The sequence below is a fragment of the Corvus cornix genome, chromosome 4 (genome assembly GCF_000738735.6).
Source record: "Corvus cornix cornix isolate S_Up_H32 chromosome 4, ASM73873v5, whole genome shotgun sequence".
Taxonomy (NCBI): domain Eukaryota; kingdom Metazoa; phylum Chordata; class Aves; order Passeriformes; family Corvidae; genus Corvus; species Corvus cornix.
Window position 1 is genome coordinate 56,380,035 of NC_046334.1, and position 21,349 is coordinate 56,401,383.

A 21,349-nucleotide genomic window follows, 5' to 3' on the forward strand; every position below is an offset into this window, starting at 1 on the left:
TGACATCTTGAATGATAAATCTATACAAAGGAATCTCTCATTCAGGTAGTTTCAAAAAGAGGTGTTTAAATGCAGAAGCCCAAATACTGACAATGCAGCAGTCCAGAAGGCACCAGTTCAAAGAAGCTGATCAGAGAAATGACTGTCTAGAATAGATTGCAAAGACATGGGTTTTTCCTTTTAGTTCATAGCTGAAGCAACCCCTTGAAATTTTATCAACACCTAATGGACAATGCTTATATTTCTACTTCTGTGAATTTGTTGCTCTCTTGGGGATATCTACAGCAGGAAAGCAGCGGTTCTCTTCTCCCTACATAATCTTCTGTTATTTATTCTTTTAGAAGTATTTAGAGAAAAGGAAAAAAAAAAGAAAAGGAGCATAAATATGGTTGTCTGTGATTTCTGATTTCTGAAAACCTGTAGTGATAGAAAAGATCTTTTGAACTGTCTGAACCCAGGTTATTTTTTCTATTCTTAATATCTAGTGCTTTGCTCAGCCACATTTCAAATATTTCAAGAGAGAGGTTTTTCTCTGAATTAGGTTTCTGAGGCAGCTTCACAGGCTAGTGCATGGCGTGTCTTTTAAGCATATCTTTTGAGATATTCTTTATACTACACTTGTTTTCTCTTTAATGACTTCAAAACCTTCTCTCCCCCAGAAACCTCATTTTGTTTGCATAATCTACTTTGAAGTCCTGCTAGAATATGTTCACTTTTATTAGCAGCTGCAGGATATTTACCCTGCTCTTGGTGTTTTTTCTATGGCCAGTAGTGTGACCAGAACTCCAGAAATTCCACCCAGCCCCTTTTCACAAAGATAATTTCTGATATGTGTTCTGTGTTTTTACTGAAATAAACCAGTATCAAAAGTAAACCCTGTATTCCAAGAGTACTTTCAGGACAGAAAATTAATCATACTCACACTTGCTTCAAAATAAATAGGCAATGAAATATATTCCTGATGAATATAACATGGACAAGTTTATTTGTATTTACTACAGAGAAATGAGTTACAAAATTACAAATTTATTTGGTTTTTAATTTACAATAAATTACAAACTTACTTATTCTCGGCATGCAGCTCTAAGGTAGGTCAAAGTTTCAGTTTAGCCCTGTTGGTATTTGGTAAATACATCTTTAATTCTAAAAGTATTCCCAAGTAAAATGGCTACAGTACTGATGAATGAATGTATTGAATTAAAGACATTTATTAAATAAAAGAAATGAAATAATTACATTTCTTAGGGGGAAGTATCTGGTCAGATTCAACAGCATGAGAGAGAAGAGGATGCTGCCATGCCCCAGATCCATCCAGCAGAGGCTGAAGGTGTATTTCCAGAAGGCACATGCACACAGAGCACATAGATACATCACGTGTGCCTGTACACACGGCCAAGCACACGGGTCACAGGCAGGTGCACAGAGCAGTCACACAAACACAGGTAGCACCAACAGCCTCATCCTGCTCCCCTCTGTGGCTGAGCAGGATGGAGGTCCACTAACGCAAATACTTTCGTACATACATACATGTACACACACACATATACACACAGGTGCAGATCCCTCCAGCAGCCAGACTTAGATATGGGGCTCAGATGCCCAGTGACTGCTTCTAGAGACCAATTTCTCCAATTTCTGGCACCTGGGCTCTTAAGATCCAATTAAAGGAGATGCCTCTGTCTAAATTACTGTGCAAGTAAGAACAATGTGCCAAAGTCAATAGTATGGATTTTATTTAACAGTAACTGTGGGGTAAAGAGAGAAAGAAGGAGGGTGGGGGGAAAAGGGGAGAGAGAGAGAGAGATTTAGCAAATATGTCACTACTACGTGGATCCCTGTTTCAGTCTACAACTCACTTGTGAAGGGGAGGTGCAGACACTGATCTCTTTTCTGTGATGAGCAGCGACAGGACCCAAGGGAATGGCCTGAAGTTGTGTCAGGGGGTTTTGGGTCGGATATTAGGAAAAGGCTTTTGACCCAGAGGGTGGTTGGGCACTGCAACAGGCTCCCTTCGAAGTGGTCACAGCACCAAGCCTGGCAGAGTTCAAGAAGCATTTGGACAATGCTCTCAGGCACATGGTGTGACTCTTGGGGATTGTGCTGTGCAGGGCCAGGAGTTTGATGATCCTTGTGGGTCTCTTCCAACTCAGTATATTCTGTGATTCTGTGAAAATGCCAGAAGCATCATACTTACAAAATATAAACAGTTATTATTAAGTATAAATGAAATATAAACAAGTTTAGTGTCGTATTAAATTCTGGTTTTGTTTTCTACACTGCTTGAAGTACATTCAGTGGTCTGCAGACATGACTAAATTATTATCTGGGTACTAGCAAAATTTCAAAGCTGCAAGGCATAGTAAAACTGTAAAATCCAATTTCTGCATTGGTCCTGGAGCAATGAGGTGCAGCAGGCATTGAATTCTCTTCTTCCTGTGTCCACAGGCCATGGGATTTTTAGATTTATTTAGTGTATAAACATCTCCTAACATTTTGCATGTGCAGGTCCACATGAGGACATTATCTGGTACCATTACTTATTTGCAATTAAATAAAACACCTAGTAAAAATATAACTTATAAGCATACATGCTTACTTATATAATCTTTCAATTGTTTTCTTTAATGTCCAATTAATATGTTTCCAACACTGCCTCTGCTTGCCAACTTAAGATCACCCCTTTCTCATGTCCCATGAGTGCTGCAGTTGCTGAGGGAACGCTGACTTTTCCTGTTAGCCATGAGCATGTATGCTATCAAAACAACATGATGTTATCACACTGCTTAATGCTGCCCATCTTGAATTACACCTCCTTTTTTCTGGGAAAAGTTTCTCTCTCTGCATTCTTTCTCTGACTTATGCTACAGAAACAGCACAGGACAAGATCTGACAGAGTGAAAATGCAGGAGTATTGGGAAATAAATTCTTTCATGCCTTTCACAGAATGTGGCAATTCTTAAAAGCGAGCTGGGATTTTGGATCTGTCTGACATGAAATTTGCATCTATCTGATGCCTTCTTGGTCTGATCTTGGACTGTTCTGTCTGACATATGGGGTACTATTTGGTGATAGCCTCATTAAAGGTTATCTGGGAAGGAGCTTCAAGAAGGGAAGAAAAGATCAAGATCTGAAAAAGATTTTGAGATGTGGGGATTTGAAGGGGAGTTGATAGACCTGTTTTTCCAAACAGGCACTATGTGAAATAGAGCTTGAGAGAACTTTTTCTCCCACCCTCACCCTTCTGCTTTTTTAACTACTTACCCTCCTTTGTGCAATCAGCCTACGGATTGCAAAAAGGCTACGGAGCTGGTGCCTGGACAGCAACATTGGGAAGCAAAACGTTATCCAAAGTGAACTGGAAAAACATATAGAGGCTATTGAGGGTCAGAGATCTATCTTTAGGTCTTGAGAGTGATAGTTGATAAGATTTATAGAACTAGTTGGGTTTGGATCCAGTGCTGTACCTGTATGACAGATACCTGCTTAGCTCATCTGCTGCAGCACAACGCCTGGTCAATGCCTTTGTCCTGGCAAAAGTCTTCAAGGTAAAAGTCATATTGATACCAATATGTCAGTGTCTGTGTCACCTTTCAGAGCAAGATTTATGTTTTTATTGTTTCTCTTCTTCCAAGGCATATGAGATCATGATAAACATGTTTCACCAAAGTCATTATCTTTTCCATCCCCAGGGAGAGTGCTTGTACCTGAGTTTCTTATATGTACCACTTTTGACACACGTTTTGCTTTGGAGGAGGATTGTTCCAGATAATTTATATAATGCTTAAATACTTCACCAAATGAATCTTCAGATCATCTGAGTTCCCTTGTGATAATTTTTCTATAAGCCTAAAGAACCCACTGCACATTTCAAATACAAATTTTGCCAATATAATGCATTACTGTAGCCACATGAACAAAATGCTTCTATCTGATAAAAAACTGGCTAATGGTTTGCTGGTACTTTTGCTGAGTAATTTTGCTACACAGCCACTGATGTCTTGACACAGGCTATATGCACATCAATGTGCACTGATCAAACACCAAATACATATAATTCTTTTCTGAATGAAGCTAGATGTTTAGTCCAAAAATACTAATTGTATTTCTTAGTGGGAGAAATTAATTTGGTATTGCAACCCATGTGAATTGTTTAAATTGTAATTTAGCTCACTTTTCTGAAAAAAAATGAAAATCATCAGCAAGGCTAGGTTTTAGAAGTAGCGGAACATTAGATACAGCCAATATCCCTGGAGGGCCCCAAGACTGTCCCAAGCAAAGAGAGAGAGTATAACTCCTCATCCTGCTGGCCTTGTCCCAGTAGGTAGTTTATCTCATATGTCATAAAAATGTTTTGCTGGCTCACCCTCAGCTTGACATCCCCTGTACCCCCACATCCTGTTTGGCAGTGCTGAGTTCAGTCATTTCACAGCTGGTGCTGGGGCAAGGGCAAATTTCTTCCCAGATACAGAATACAGAAATTCTTGTTGAACTTCATGACGTGCCGGATGGCACAGATTTTGTTATTATTTGGCCTGGATTATGTAATTAAATCAAGGCCATTTGTTAAATGCTCATGTTGTTCTGTTCAAAGCTCTATCAAACTCAAATGGAAAAATTAGGAACTGGATGGGTCTGTGAAAAGCCACTGTGAGTTTAGGTTTTGAGAGTTTTGGTAGCATTAGTTTTGACATATGTGCACACTATGTTCTTCCATTAAGTTTTGTGTTTATGGGAAATTCAAATTTGCGGTCAGAATAGAAGTACATGCAAAAAGAGAAAATATTATGAGTTATTGATAATTAAATCAATGGACATGAACATGTATCTAAAATGAAGCAGTATGAAAACTGACAGCAGATGAAGCATGGGATGGAAACCTGTCATGCAAAAGTTTAAAATATATTCAAAGTTGCCAAAGTTCCAGCTTTATCCATCATTCAAAATTGTTTGTTATGCAGACAAATGTCTGAACTTTGAGTTTGTTTCTCCTTCATTCTCTTTTCTACATTTCATTATTTCTCCTTTTTTGTGTCTTCTTGGTTTTCCTCTTGTCTGAGGTGGATGTTGATTAGGTAGTAAAGAAGAATCACCTACTGCAGTCTTTTTGAAAATACTGAAGGAGAGACAGCTTAGACAGTATGAGGCTTGTAAATAATTTACAGGGTTTGGAGTGGTTCATAAGACCATGTGCTGGAGGTGTAATTTCCCAGCAGCAAAATTGCAAGCAAGAGAGATCATCAAAAGGCAGAATATACTCTGTCTCTTCTTTCTGTCAGTTTATATTATTTTCTCTTTAAAAGAGAGAGAACTAGACTCAGCTCAAGATGAACATTCCCTCCTTTCTATTCTCCAGAAGGACAATCTAATACATTAATGCAATTTTAAAAGATTGTCAAACAGAAATTTGCTGTAACAAAATAAATTTTATTCAGATCAAGGAAAGAAAGAATATAGGAAATTTTTTAAATAAGCCTCACTTTTTTTTTCAAACTCTTTAATTATTTTCCTCTCTTTTATAAGAGTTTAATGAAAGGTTAGATAGATTTTTTTAATTATAGTTGGTACAGTGGAAAAAGTCAGCAATAGCTTGACATAAAACCATGGGGCATACTTAACAATTACAGTATTTAATCTCTTTCCCTGAACTGCACAAATCTCCTGATAAACACAATAAAGACAGATTTAGGAGTCAAGAAAAGTACAGTCATGGAGGTAAATCATGTTGGCCACATATATTTTTAGGATGAAATTATTCAAGATCAGAAGTGTTCCCTGTCATGTAGAGTCTCAGAGGAAAGATGCATGCTAAAGAAAGAAAAGTTTGAGCTGATATTTCTGGTAAGTATAATTGGCCAGCATCTCAGATTTTTAATGAATGTCCTTAAGACACCATTCCTACAGGCCTTCAAGGATGGAGAAGGTAAAGTGTTACTGGTAATGCTGTGGCAAAGAACAGAGGAAACTACAGAGGGACACGCTAGAGAAACTCAAGATGTCATTCCTGGCTCTGCCAATATATAATTATCTGAAAGTAGGTTGCCTTTTCAAGCAATGATTCTTTCAAACAGTATGGTGAAACCAGAGCTTATTAAGTGACAGAAAAAGAAGGACTGCCTTTAAAGGAGGTATGTAGATCATGTATTTCTCTAATAACAAAGGCTGCCAGCTTATTTTGAGCTAACAAATAATCTTATAGATTTTTGCAGAGTATCCTTAATTCACCTCTAACATCACAACATTTAAATGCAGTCAGGAAACGGGACTCGGTCTTCACAGCTTCAGACTAAGCACTGACAGAGTTGGACTTGCTGGCATTTCCTGTAAAAAAGGAGAGAGCATTCTTTGCAAAACGAGTATAGTTTGAATGTCTGTGTCATCCAAGGAAAAGGGGAAAAAAATGCTTTACATGTTAATAAGTCAGAGAGTTAGACGAACTTAAATGTACATTTTGTCATTCATTATTTATTAAGCTTCTCAGGGAAAAATAGGCAATATCTCACCTGTACAAATTCAAATATACAGGTTTTCTCTTTAATTCCTTCAAAATGTGCCTATCTTCTTTTTCTCTTGTCTGAAAAAAAATTACCTGCAGAACATAGAGAAGCCACTGCTTCTTTTTGCCACTGCATTACTCTTTCACACTCACAACCATCTCAGGGGAAAGGCTGTTTATTTTTCCTCCTGCAGGTCTGGGATTGACTTAGATCATATACCAGTGTATGGTTGGAAGAGGAAATTGTGAAATAATTTTGTTGTATTTTCTACATTGAATAACTATAATATTATTTCGGTATCTGAAGAATTCACTAATATTTTCTTTATTGTACTTTGAATCCAAGTAAAAATACTGCTCTTCTGCGTGCACTTATACAACTCCAGAAGGCTTCACAAAGCCAAGCAGCCTAGTAGAATCACAACATCATAGAATCATCAGGGTTGAAAAAGATGTCTGAGGTCATCAAGTCCAGCCATTTACCCAGCACTGCCAAATCCACAACTAAACCATGTCCCAAAATGCCACACCTACACGCTTTTAAATATTTTCAGGGATCGTGACTCAACCACTTCCCTGGACAGCCTGTTCCAATGCTTCACAACCCTTTCAGTGAAGAAATTTTCCCTAATATCCAATCATAACCTCCCCTGGGGCAACTTGAGGCCATTTCCTCTTGTCCTATTGCTTGTTACTTGGGAAACCGACTGTAAACCTGCTAGGAACCACAGAGACAGTGGCCTATCTGACTACAGTCTTTTTGGGAAGCTGGTAAAGAGAGAGAGAGATGTTTTAGAATGCCCTCATACCAAAAGACATGACAGACAGAGAGGTGCCTTCTCAGTTATGGGTTGCTCTTTACCCAGTGAAGGGTAGGGATTAATTTCACTGTTCCTCCCATTCCCCACAGGCTTTGGTTCCAAAGGCAGTGTGGCCCAGCAGTCAGTATTCATCTCATCTTACAGACACCTGTGCTACAACTCTGCCTCCATTGGTGACAGCCTCTGTGCCCAGGGACAAATAGTTTTGTATGTGTATCTCTGACACAGCTGTTTGTCTGCCTGTTTGATCAAACATAATTATTTCTAACTGTATGTTTGCATATACTTAGTTATGATGAAAAGCTGATTTAGCTAAGGATAAGTGACATAATAATAATAGACCTACAGATTTGACATGCATTTCTCAGATGGTGCATTTGTATCTCAGTTAGAAAGTTTACACTATTTGTTTCTTAGCAGAAGGTGCCAGAACTATGAATATTGCAGTGGTACTTATTTGATCTAATTGGAGTACTATTTATTCTCACAGGAACAGTTGTTATTACACTGGTAAAGGATGTGATACTGCTCTTTATCTCCATTTCAAGCTATTTAGTTTCCTGAGTTTAGGAGCACGTATGTTTTGACTCCTCAGTCTAAATAGCATGACAATAGACAAAAATATATATAAATGTATGAACCTTAAAACTTAACTTGCATTTTCTTGTTTTCCTTTGTTTCTAAAAGTCCTTTCCTTTTAAAGAGCATACCGTGCTTTTTTCCCCCCTCTTTGTGATAAAGAAGGAATTAAGGCAAAAAAGGAATTAATTGCATTGCCCAAAGTCTTCTGCTCAGTCTGGCAAATTCAGGACTAGAAATCAGCTCTCCGGTCTTGGATGTTCATGTGTGACTTAGTAAACAATTACAGTATTCCTTCTGCTTTTCCTACCTCTTTGCATACATCATTTTTGTAAAGTCATTGGTTTAATCACCTTTATTCTTCTCCTTCACTTCCTTTCATTTTCTTTGTAGTCACTGTGTTCCAACATTTCCTACTTATTCTTCTTACATGTTTCAGATTTTGAAAATGATGTGAAGATGCAAAAGAATCTGCAAGGCTTGAATAAGATCTTCAGTGGCAGGGTCTTTTGAATTCATTGAATATAACTCTTCCAGTAGAGTATGACTGAGTGTTCTATCAGTAACATCGAAGTGTTCACATTCCTGCTTGATTTCCATACCATGCAAATGCTGATTGCAGCTGAGGGAGCCACCACCCATGGCCCACAGGTGACCCCAACAGCTCCTCTCACTGCAGCAGAGTGGCTGCTGCTCACGTGTGTCACTCAGGTCTCAAATGAAGTTGAGATCCATGGCACAGAAGGAATTTTTGTCTCATAGGAATTCTTTAGGAAGATACCTCAGTGTGAACATGTGCATTAATATTTGGTTGAGAGTGCAAAGTCACACATGTTGAACTGTCAGTCACACACATGTTGTGGATGGTCTCATGAGCTGACTAAACCAGATTGGATGGTATTCATTTCTTGTCATTTACTTTTTTTCCAGGAATGCCCCAGTGGTGTTGTCAATGAAGAAACCTTCAAAGAGATTTACTCTCAGTTCTTTCCACAGGGAGGTGAGTACTTGGCAGACATAATTAGTACTAAAGTATGTCTGTTGGTACCTAAGTCTGACAAAAGAGCCTGTTGTTCAAATTAACAAGATTGTTGCCTCAAGCTCTGCCTGAACTCACAGGGTACTTCCTTGAAGCTTGGACACATTTTTAAGTATATATTTCTGAATGAAATGCAATGATATCTACAAAAATCCAGTCTTCTGTTATGAAGTTACTGCCGGTGCTTGGATACCTTTGAAAAACAAGTTTCTCTGAGTAGGTTATTTCTCTTTAATGTTTCTAAAAATTCTTGCCCATTCTCTTACTCAAAAAACCCTTTCACAGTTGGAAGAACTGTAGGAGGTACTGCAGGTACCCTCTAATATCAATAGCATAACCCCACTTTAATTCTGTGGGGTTTCTCTTCTTAAATGCTAACCTGGATTTCAATTAATTGAAATTCCAGGAGTTTTGTAATTTTTTATTTCCATTAACTTGTAGTGCAATGAAGCTAACACAAAAATGTGTGACAGGTTTCTTTTCCTTGAACCTCAGATTTCTTTCATTTTGAATTTTTTCCTCTTTTTTTTGCTCTTGTATTTGCTACTTAGTTACCCCTCTTTATATTTTCCTACAACCCTTCAATCCCACCTCTTCGACTTCTCCCAGAGCACTTGAGATTTCTGTATTTCTCTGAGACTGTTCAGAACTCCTTTTCATTTTTTATTTAAAAACCCATATTAATAGGTAGGAACAAAATATCTCCCCATTAGTTTTATTTTGAATAAAGACCTAGAAGGTAAAGAGCAGCTTTCAGTGTGGATTACCATCTCTGAAATCCTTAAGAAGTAGGCACACTCAATAGAGATGAATAAAAGGCTAGAAGGGTTGACCTGCCTAGTGTTTGTTTCTATATGTAGACTTTTAGACCAAGCTAACAATTACAGTTTGAAATACTCTATTTTGTATTTACCTTGGATAATGGAAAAATTCTCTCTATGCGATTTACTATACCTTTACTACACTTAATAAAAAAACCCCTATCTTATTTCCTGCTGTTACACCCAGCATTTTTTATGGGCAAAGAGAAACCACGCCTGTTCTAAAAGTAAAGTCAAAACATATTGTGAGAGTAAATGTAATCTTAAAAGACCAATCTTTATTAGTCCAGATCTAATTGTTACAGAGAAGAAAAATTATTAATGTAGTTAAAACGGATATATACTGAATGCCTAGTTTCTCCCCCTATTCCTCATGTTAATGCTGATCCTTCTCTTCCTCCTCTGGCACTTAGGGCAGTGGCATCCTTTGGAGAAGGAGGTGAGAACTGCAGCTGACTGTCTAGTTAAGAAGCCAGACTGGGTTCTTAAATCTTTGAATGTCTTGTCAAAATAATGTGTCCAGCTGGGGCTTTTAAATTTCAGTTGTGCTTAGAATAATGATTTTATGTATGTCCCAATATTAAAGAGGAAAAAAGAATCTTGAAAGTTGTCCCCAAATTAAAACATGTAGATCTGTACTCCAACTGTCTGCGTGATGAAAAAACAGGTACAACATGATATATCATTATGACAATTCATATCTGAACAAACAAAATTATGTCTGTAAGATTTCAAGCTTCAGGGCAACCAAATAAAGTTTTCAATGTCATCGACCAAGTCACTTCCTCAAGCAACTTCCAAGACTGTCCAGGACAAGGTACATGAGGATTGCAAATAGGACAAGGGGCCACAAGAGTAACAAAGGAAAGGAGATGACACTGGATTGCAGTAAAAGCAATGTATTTTAAAAGGCAAAAGTAGCTTTGTAAAAAGCTTTCCATGCCAGAAAAGGCACTCCAGTAACTTCTTTTTAGATTCACTGCCATACAGGTGAATGAATACAGCCCCTGCATTTATGCAGTGGATCACCTGAAATAAAACTTGGGATTTTTCTTCAGCCAGGCAGGTCATAGATAAGAATCCACACACCGAATAATTATTACACTCCTTCATCACTTCTGAACAAAATAGATCGTGCTCGTAGTTTGATAAGCCATACTCTTCCACGTATAATGATTATCATTTTTTGTCTCTGACATTTAAAAGGCCGTGATGGTGTTTTTCAAGGGAATTCTGATTTAATATCTGTTCCTATCTCAGCCTGTTAAAAGAGCAAACTAGCCTACTAGTTATGATATCAGATCCTTGGAAAGAGACTATATTTAATTTAAAAAGTTAAGATTTTGTCTAAAATGAATCAAGTTCAAGATTTAGGGGGGAAACCAAAAGGAGGAATAAGACTAATCACTCTAATTAGAAGACTAACTTGCCTCATCCTGCTGTGGTTTTGAAGGCAAAATTTAAGACCAGAATTGCTTCAAAAATCAACTCGGAAAAAGGTTTTTGATTTATTTTTTTTCAGAGGAGTTACCAGAAAAAAATATTCTTCAACTAGAAACTTTTTTTTTTGTATACCACCATACAAAAAAAGTAGCATATTGTATCATGTATGGGCAACAAAAATGAAGTACCGTTGTGTTTTCTCTATATCTACAGAAAATAACCAGGATTATTTCAGATTTTTTTAAGAAATGAGTGCCAAGAGAATAGGAGGGTATTTAAAATTTATTTTACAGTAATTATACCTCTATAACATGTTTTGTTCTGAAGATGATTTGCATAATATAGTCTATTGCACAACAGAAGTCTCAGTAGATTATAGAAAATATGACTATTAAAATGCTAAATATAAACTATAGTCAACAAATTTACATTTTTCAGTTAAAGTGTGAAGGTTCCTGCCAAGCTGTGCTTAAGCAATTACAGTGGTGACTGGATATGTGGAAGAATGAATGACTCTCTCAAATAGAGGTGGTGGGGATTTAATTCTCTGAAAATGTGTTAACAGACGGGGTTTAAAGATTGTAGGTTTTTCTTGTTACGATTATTTCACATCATAAAAAATTAACACGTTGAAGCAAGACTAGAGAATTTTCTTACAAATATCAGGTCTGAACCTGTGAAGCACAAAGCTTTGAGTTTTGGTATATTTGGTTTCTCGGAGTCAAGGTGGCATTTGAGGTGAGTGTCCCAAGACTATTGCTCAGTTTAATACAAAACAGTATTTTGGGCTGTGAAAAATAAAGGTTTGCAGGATTGATATAAAAGATAAAATAGTTTAGTGCCAAGAAATTGGAAAATGGCATTTCAGCACTGATCATGTTTTTCCATAATAGGGAGAAGTTTGTTCTGCAAAGAGGACACTGATTTCATAACACTTTGCCCTTTATTAATAATTTGTGAGGTTAATGTTAATTAACCTAAAATTAAGGTAAACATATGAAATAGAAAGAGAAAAATGAGTATTAAAAGTAAACAAACTCTCATTCTACATTAATTTGCATGATTTTGAGGGAGGGAAAAACACTGAGGACAGCTGACTTCCCTTAACCCCAGCAACTTGTACCTCAGATCCACAGGGCATTCTCTGGATAAGTGCTCTCTCTTTGCAATATATTACTCCTGGAGCAGGTTGTGCCTTTCAGAAGGCATTCAGTGGAAATAGAAAGATGGATCTTTACAAAAATTACAGTCTTGACAGATTTATATTCATACCGCCTTTTGTTTCTGAAATGAGTCAATATGCACTGAGGAGGAGGTTTGCAAAGTATGCAAATAGTGAAGGGATCATTGTTTAAGGTCATATTTCAGAGTCTTACTGACCATTTAGTGAGTCACAGCCAGTTTTTCCAATCCCTAATACCGCAATCATGGGAATTCAGCAGCAAGCCAGCTTTAAGAATCTGTTTCTCAGGAGAGGAGTTCCTCTCAGCTGTGGGTGAGCATAGGACCCGATAGCAGCATCAGCTTTCTGCCCAGATCAGCTTCAACCGGGGAAACAGGTCTGTGTCCAGAGCAAAACTGATACAGTGAGGGTAGTGTCTGTTTCCCTCATTTAACAGGAACAAATGAACACATTCTTCATTTCAAGCATATGAGATAGATCCCTGTCACAGTCAGTGTTCCTGTTAAAACAGGTTGTTTCAGAGTACAATAACATGTCATCTTTGCTAACTCCTCAGGTATCAGTAAATAAGATGTGCTTACTGTGAATTATTTTTTTCTGCTTTAAATTTTAGATTCCACAACATATGCACATTTTCTGTTTAATGCGTTTGATACTGATCACAATGGATCTGTAAGTTTTGAGGTAAGTGATGCCGTTGCTTAGTTCTATAAAACTGAATATTTTGCCGTTCCTTGTAATGAAGTACAGTTGGTGCCTGGCTCACATTAGGGAAAATTTAGCTTATGTGACTCAAGTTTCAAGTTTTTCCAATGTAATAACAAAAGTCATTTTACAATTGTATATTTCATAATGGTAACTCAGACTGTGCTACTACATAATATTTTTAAAAACTTGTCCATTTAAAAGGTAACCCAATTTAAACACAAGTTACCTAAAACAGTTCTTCCTCTCTGTCTTTACAAGGTCTCTGAACTACAACTAATGGTGTGGGGATGACTCGGCCAAAATAGGATTTTTCATACTTAGTTTCCAGAAAGTTCTAGAAAAAGGCTTTAAAGCAAATGTTTTTGCAAACACAAGAGTTGGAAATTCATTCTTCCTCCATTTAACTATTCTGTTTTCCCCATTCTGCCTTTCCGTGCTAAAGCTGATGTCATCCACACAATATAATATGGAAAAAGGGACCTTACTGCAATGGTGTAGGTGAGAACAGGGTGTACAAAATACTGCAAAGGAGACAATATTTTAAGCTATAGAATTTAAAAAAGAAAAAAAAAAAGTCAGTTCATTTGCAAAAGGATTTGTTTTGTCATGTTTTCTTTGGTTTTGATTATAGTGAACGAATTATTTCCTTACAACTTTTGATACGTTTGAGATAAATACACTCACTTTAAATTTATTGAAATGTCTTGTCATGTTTTTATGATTTATTTTAGTGAATGGTGTTGTGAGGTCTGACAGATTTTTTTTGTAAAAATAATGAATTGATGTAATAGGAAGAAGACATGTGAGTCAGGTGCACTGTGATCAGGAATCTGTACCCTAAACTAAGACTATAATCAGACAATTTTTTGATCATTATTTGCATTTATTTAAAAAAATCCATGAACCCTATCTACCTTTTTCCAGGCAGATGAAGTCTGTGTGAAAAAGGGATCTGTGTGAAACTAGGAGCAGGAATGGAGGTTTTATTCATGTCTTCTATATATAAATCTGCTAGGACCCTTCTGGTCAAATCACAGAAAATCATAGAATGGTTTGGATTGGAACAGATATTAAAGATCACCCAGTTCCAAACCCCCTGCCATGGACAGGAACACCTCCTAGTAGACAAGCTGCTTTATCCAACCTGGCCTTGAACACTTCCAGGGATGGGGCATCCACAACTTCTCTGGGCAACTTGTGCCAGTGCCTCACCAGTCTACCAGTAAAGAATTTCTTCTGTATATCTAAACTAAACTTCCCCTCTTTCACATTGAGAAAAAGGATTTTTAGAATCAGTAGTTGTAAAGTATTTCTGCTGTTATCACTAAAAAGAATGGTAACAAAAAAAAAGCTTTTGTACCTTTTCTGGTCAATTTGTTGACATTTGTATCTCAGAAAGCCTTTAGAAATGTGCTGTATTTGGAGCCCTTCTTACGGGTCTTGATTATCTCGGAGTGCAGGTTTGTGCACTAAAAAAGGACTTTGGAATAAAATAAATCAGGAAAATAAAAGCAGCAGTGCTTTTTTTTCATTGCTCAAACAGACATTTCTAGCTTATTTTTGTTCAATATCAAGGCAGGCATGAGTGATCCAGACTTTGATATTATTTGCACTAATTGTGAATGCAGCATAACTCTACTGCTGTCAAAATATTCTCACTTCTGTGTCCTTGTAGCAACATTATAGTTACAAACTGTATGATAGCATTCTAAAAGAATCCTCCTGAAGTTAAAAATGTATGGGTTTTTTTTTGTAATCACATGAAAATAGCTGCAAAATGTGAAAGAAATACTGTGAAATGTGCAAAATACAATCATCTAATTTTTTTCCTGCTCCTTTTAATCCTAGGTGCAACTGTGCCATATTCTTTCTATTCCAATCTTTATTCTAGTTTTCTAATTTCCATTAGAAAAACAACAAAAGTAAACATCTCAAAAGGTAGAGAGGGAGTAATTTAAAAGTTTGGAGAACAAATAATCATTCTTTCCAAAGTACCTTCTATATCAAATTGTAGGACTAAATACAATTTAACGTAATTACCTATGATAAAAACACTCTGGCTATCTTCTGTGTAAAAAAAATGGTAGCAAAATTCTTTTGAAGGTAAGAATGACTTTCTTTTGTATTGCACTCTCAATTTTCCATGAAGCAGTGGTAGCTGGAGCTGTGGGTAAAAGAGAGAATTTGCTTTAGCTTTTTCCTCTTTTTTCCTCAAATTTTCAACCATCAACAATGAAGTGTTAGAGCTGAGCACAACTTAAATGCACACCTCAATTGACATTTCTTAGTGAGATTGAATGGTGAGATTGCTGTGTCCTTAGAGTTTTGTCATCTCTAAATCTATATGATCTTTGGTAAGAGCCAGGATCTCTAAGTGAAGGATTTATGTAGTATAAAAAACAAACTTATAAAACTAGGTTATTGAATTTATCTCTCCTTATCCCATGATTGTATTAATTTTGAGACTATTTTATTTCATTAGTTATGTGAACTAGTTTTGCTTTAATATGAGGACAGAGTTTCTGAAGACCCAGTGACTCAGCAATTGGGCATATTAATGAAGCTCTTTTTTCCATTAGGCAGAGACAGATATAAAAGTAAGGTTTTTATTTGCTGCATCTATATTGTCACTGAGCCAAAATTAAGATCTGGCCTCAAAGCTATTTGAACAGCCAGAAAAATGGAGGCTAATGAGCTTTGGACACATGGTCAAAGGTAAAGCTCATTGCACACACATGCAAATATCCAAATCAGTATCCTTCGTTTGTTGTAGATGCAGATTAAGGCTACTCTAAATGTGACCTTGCTGAAAGTTATTCAATAATCCCACTAATTCTCAGTGCCTTAAAGCACAACGCTGTGCCCAAACACAATGGAAGTGTTTAAAGATTTCTGTCATATTTAATCAAAACCAAACGTATATTGGTTAATAAATTAGCAAGCATGCTAATTTTCTTCTGTAGGGAAGTACAGTTCTTAAGATCAAACACAATTTCATATTTCACTAATAATAAAAGTAGTGTCCAAGGCAGTATTATGAGGGCAGCAGTTAAATGAGCCATAGAATCATCGAATGCCTTGGATTGGAAGGGACCTTGAAGATCATCCAGTTCCAACCCATGGCAGGGACACCTCCCACTAGACCAGGTTGCCTGAAGCACCATCCAATATGACCTTAAGCACTTCCAGGAACAGAGCATCCACAGCTTCTCTGGGCAACCTGTTCCGGTGCCTCACCATCCTCACAGTGAAGAATTTCTTCCTAATAGATAATTTAAACCTACTCTCTGCCAGTTTAAAGCCGTTCCCCTTGTCCTGTCCTTACATGTCCTTGTGTAGGGTCCCTCCCCAGCTCTCTTGTAGGCCCTCTTTAGGTAATGGGAGGTGCTCTAAGGTGTCCCTGGCGTCTTCTCCAGGCTGAATGAGCCCAACTCTCTCAGCCTGTCTTCGTAGCAGAGATGCTCCAGTCCTCTGGACTTGTTCCAGCAGGTCCATTGCCTTCGGCCCCTGAGCTGGATGCAGTATTCCAGGTGGGGTCTCATGAGAGCAGAGAAGAGGGGCAGAATCACCTTCCTTGACCTGCTGATCACGTTTCATTTGATGCAGCCCCGGTCATGGCTGGCTTTCTGGGCTGCAAGTGCACATTGCTGGTTCATGTTGAGTTTGTCATCAGTCAGTATCCCCAAGTCCTTTTCCTCAGGGCTGCTCTAAATCCATTCTCTGCCCAGACTGTATTAGAGCTTGGGATTGCCCTGACCCAGGTGCAGGACCTTGAACTTGGCCTTGTTGAATTTCATGAGGCTCACAAGCATAATTCTGTGAGTCCAACACAAAGAGGTTTGTCCATGTCATGTAGGAAATGAGCTAATTTTTCTCAGTACAATGGTGATCTCATAAGCCTTTTAACATCATCTGATTTAAAGTAGCTACAAAGAAATGCATTTCCTTTTAGCAGCAGTTCCTCCTCTGTAACCTTTGTTTTACACATACCAGGGCTCCACCACTTCTGTGACATCATTTGATTCCTTTGCAAAATCCTAAAATCTAAATTTAAAAATGGATTTAGGTTCCTGCCTACCTACTTCTGGCCTTGAAAAAGACATAAAGGAGCACATGACCAGGTGGAATAATTTTAAGCTTTCCTATGGATTTGAGACAGCCCACTAATAAGCTTGTTAAATAATTTATTAATGAACTAGTTATCCCCAAAGATTTACTGAGCGATAAAGCTATCAGAAAGTCATCAACAACCTCTCTATGAGATAATTAATCACTGCTGAAAAAAACCCCACAAATACAAGTTCATCCCTGATCACAACCAGACACTCTCTACAGCTGTAGTGCAGAACAGAAATGTCAGCAGGCTCTGAGTATACAGAGGCTCTGATACAGGTGCAATGATGCTGCATTTTGCAACCCTTCAGTGAGACATCCCCCTTTCTTGAAGAATCAAAATTAGGCACAGAAGGAGGTCTGAACAGGTATTAGCATGCTCTGCAGGAAACTGGCAAGTTACAAACAGGAAGCTGTGGAAAGGAGCAAAGGCAAGTACCAAGGCAGAGACTTTTGTGCTTCTAACTTCACTGTCACAGACTGAAGAAAGACCAAACCTCGAGCTGAGTCTCAGCCCAGACCTCCTGTTTTAGGCTCCTTTGTCACCCTCCCCATTAGGTGCTCAGCTGAGCAGGACCGTCCCTCTCAGTGGGCAGCGTATCTGAGTATGGTGAAATTTTCTTAAAAAATAAACAGGCTCTAAAAGTAGAATTCTTCCCTCTCTAGAAATTAGATGTCTAAACCAGGCCAGAAAACAGCATCTGGGTACTCTAATACTGTAATGGGGACTTGTATTCATGCTCTTTGTTAAATGCTGTGCCTGATTCGTGCATCACTGTGTTGTTGGTAATGTGCATAAAGATGGGCAGCTGCTCGCTGGGTTTAGCTGCTTCCCTCTGTGCTGCTGTTTCACTGTGGCTTTCTGCACTGGATTTTCAGCTTAACAGCTAGAATGGCTACACTGCTCCTGACACACACATTGCCTCCCACCATGCAGAGCATTTTCCCAGTCAAGGCTCTTGCCCAAAATACCCTGTGGATTTGGCCTATATCCATTGAATCAGATACTCTATTTCTGTATGATTCTATTATATGTTCTTCAATTGCTTGAAAGTATGTGGAAAAGACATCCCATCTAGCTGGTCATTATCCAACTCATCACAACTTCCTATTACAATAAATCCTTTCTGTTGTTCCTGAGATGACTCCTGCACAACACTCAGACAAAAGCAGTGCACTTGAACTATGTGTGATCCCAAGACATGTTGATGCAATATGGAAGGAGATGACTCACTGCTGCAATGTTTAGATCACATACCCAGAAGGCTTTTGAGTTGTCTCTGCTTTTTAAGAACACCCAGTCTCATGAAAAACAATATAAAGTAAAGGGTTTTATTTTTAAAATCAATGACAGAAGGGTAGCCTTGGAAATGGGGATATAAATGATTCCAGGAAGCCAGCTAACATCACAGAAAGGAAGAAAGAGAATTGAACAGGAAAAGAAAAATGGATGTATTTTAGATAAAATAAATTCACAAATATTGCTGTGCCAAATTAAAAATAAATTCAGAATTCTTACATATAATCTAAGAGAATAATGCACCTGGGGACCTTAACACAGGACTTCAGAAGAAGCTGCATCAAGAATGTAAAACAGTGTAGAAAAGATTTGAAAACATGGTACTGAATTAAAAAGGTTAATTGTTAATGCTGTAATGTGATCAAATCTGTTCTGAATTTCTTGAACGTTTTAATGCTTAATAGTACATTGTTAAAGAGCTGTTTGGAGATTTAACCTTGTGACCCTCAATTAGTCATTGACAAGACAATGACAAGCATTAGACAAAACAAGATGAGCAAAATTCTTTCAAGATTCATGTATTTACCCCAAAGGGCACATATACCAATAAGACAGAAATTTGTGACAGACTAAGAAAACCCAGAGCATGCCAACTGAATTGTTAAAAAGACTGAAGAGCTGTCTGTGCCTACTAGACCATCTGAGGCCGTGATATCTGTGTGTACTTCAGTGTATCAGGTATACTCATTTGACCGTGTGGTATGCCAGACCTTTGTAATTCATGTCTAACCTCAGTGTAGACTTTTCCATTGTTCCTGTGTTAGAGAAAATGCAAAACCTTGCTGGTGCAAGTAAGAAATAGGTCAGCTTTTATTGTCTTTGCTTTAATGTTACTCTAAGACTTCCTGTATGTCATTGCCAGCAATGTAGAAAGGCACATTTAAATACAAGCACTTGCCATATTCCGCTCAGCCTATTATGAAGTCAATTTCATATAGTTATGGGTTCATATGCTTATCAAATAAAAAGAGGTGGAGGAGATGGTTAGGGAAGAAGAAAGCTATTGTTTACAAAACATTAACATGCTAAGAAATACAGAAGAGAAGTGATGGGAGTTAATATTTTCTCCAATCTGGAAGATGCTCACTAAATGTAAATGAGGTTTGTACTGTCAAAAGAGTATTTATTATGAACAAAAATCTATAACCAAATACTACATATAAATAATCTCAAAAGCCTTCTGATTCATTTCTGTGCAATAGCTCTGTAGCAATAGAGCATTGGTGGGTCACAGAAACATTAAGATGGTACGTGGACATGTAATATATTTACTATTCCCTATCATACATCCAATAAAAGCAGTAAGAATTGAGGTGTGCAGCATCATACATGAAGTTTGAATTGTTGACTGCAGCAGATTGATATCAGAGATCTGGGAACCACATAATCCACTTTAACAAGGTACAGATTTTACAAGAATTTAATGTTCCTTAGTACATAGTTCTCCCCAAATTGATCTCCTGTGCATAGATTAATCTAACTGCCACTTAAGCTTTTCTTGGACCATTAAACCATGGGGATTGCTTTTTCCTGGTATTAACTTCAACAGGAACTGCTTAGGTGCAACATTAGGCATTTCAGAGGATACAACCACTAATGGTAAATGATGGTTTACTTTATAGAAAATTACTCAATTTACTTATTAATTATGAGTATAGGAAATAGTTCTTAGATTGTTAATCCAGCAATCATTAACACAGTCAGTGAAGCAAAAAAAAATTGGAACAACCCATCTTTCCAGACTTCTGACAAATGCATTATTCTGGATTTCTGAGTGTTTGTGAAAAACTGCCCAATTCCAAACTGACCAAGACTTTTTGTCTATTTAGGATTTTGTTATGGGTCTCTCAATTTTACTCCGAGGGACAGTACAGGAGAAACTGAACTGGGCTTTCAATTTATATGATATAAATAAGGATGGATATATAACTAAAGAGGTAAGGTCTACTTCTTACTGTAGCCACTGAAAGCAAAGGTTGTAAAGGTAAGTCCTGCATTGAAAGAAGAATGGTTTCATTTTCAAATTAAGCGTGTTAACAAATTATCAGATATTATGAAGTTAGACACGCTGAAAATTAAAGAAATTATCTCATTTTAAATGCATATATGAACATTTAAAGGGGAAAATCTTTACAGAAATTGTAAAAGTTCAGAATTCTTCATGTACAGAAATGGTTGGCTTCAACCTATACAGTCCCTAGAATAGATTCATAGGATATTTGGACAAAAATGAATTAAGTATGTGGGCAATAATTGTTACTTATTTTATGAAACTGCTTCTAATAATTTTTACTTGAAACAGAATTTATAAAGATTCCTACCTCTTTTATTCTGCAAGGATTCAAACATATATTTAAATTACAGTGGGACTAAATGAGTGCTTTCATCAAAATATATGGAGGTTTTTTTTAAGTGGGATTTATGCAAATATATAAATTACAATTATAATTTTACACTTTTAGGAAACACTTCAGGATCATTATGAAAGGGTAATCTAAAGAATAATTTCTTAGCATACTGCAGATGACTTATTTTTGGAATTATTAAAATTTTCACAAGCCACTCTTAATAAAATTCAAAGACTTTGATATAAAAGGAGGACTCTGCATAAGTGCAGGTGTGTGCATGGGTGTTTTGGTTTTCTCTGGGGAAAACAAGTTTTAAGAAGCTGATGTGCTTTGGCCATTCACTTGCTGTTACAGAACTTATTTTGCTTTTAATTTTTATTCATAAGACATTGGGAGATTCTTCCCACAATCAATGAATTTTCACGTATTAAAACCATTTAAAATTAAAATCATACATCTATGAAAGCTGAAATCAGATGCTAGAATTTCTGGGAATTAAGT

General features: G+C 37.1%; 1 protein-coding gene across 12 annotated transcripts in view; it reads left to right on the top strand.

Moving 5' to 3' along the window:
* Positions 1 to 21,349, top strand: part of KCNIP4 (potassium voltage-gated channel interacting protein 4) — a 400,171-nt gene that overhangs the window by 369,957 nt on the left and 8,865 nt on the right. For all 12 annotated transcript variants that reach the window (XM_039550706.1, XM_039550710.1, XM_039550708.1 and 9 more), the window contains 3 exons: positions 8,824 to 8,893; positions 12,993 to 13,063; positions 20,330 to 20,437. In XM_039550706.1, coding sequence (XP_039406640.1) covers positions 8,824 to 8,893; positions 12,993 to 13,063; positions 20,330 to 20,437 — 249 coding nt within the window. The remainder of the gene's footprint in view (positions 1 to 8,823; positions 8,894 to 12,992; positions 13,064 to 20,329; positions 20,438 to 21,349) is intronic.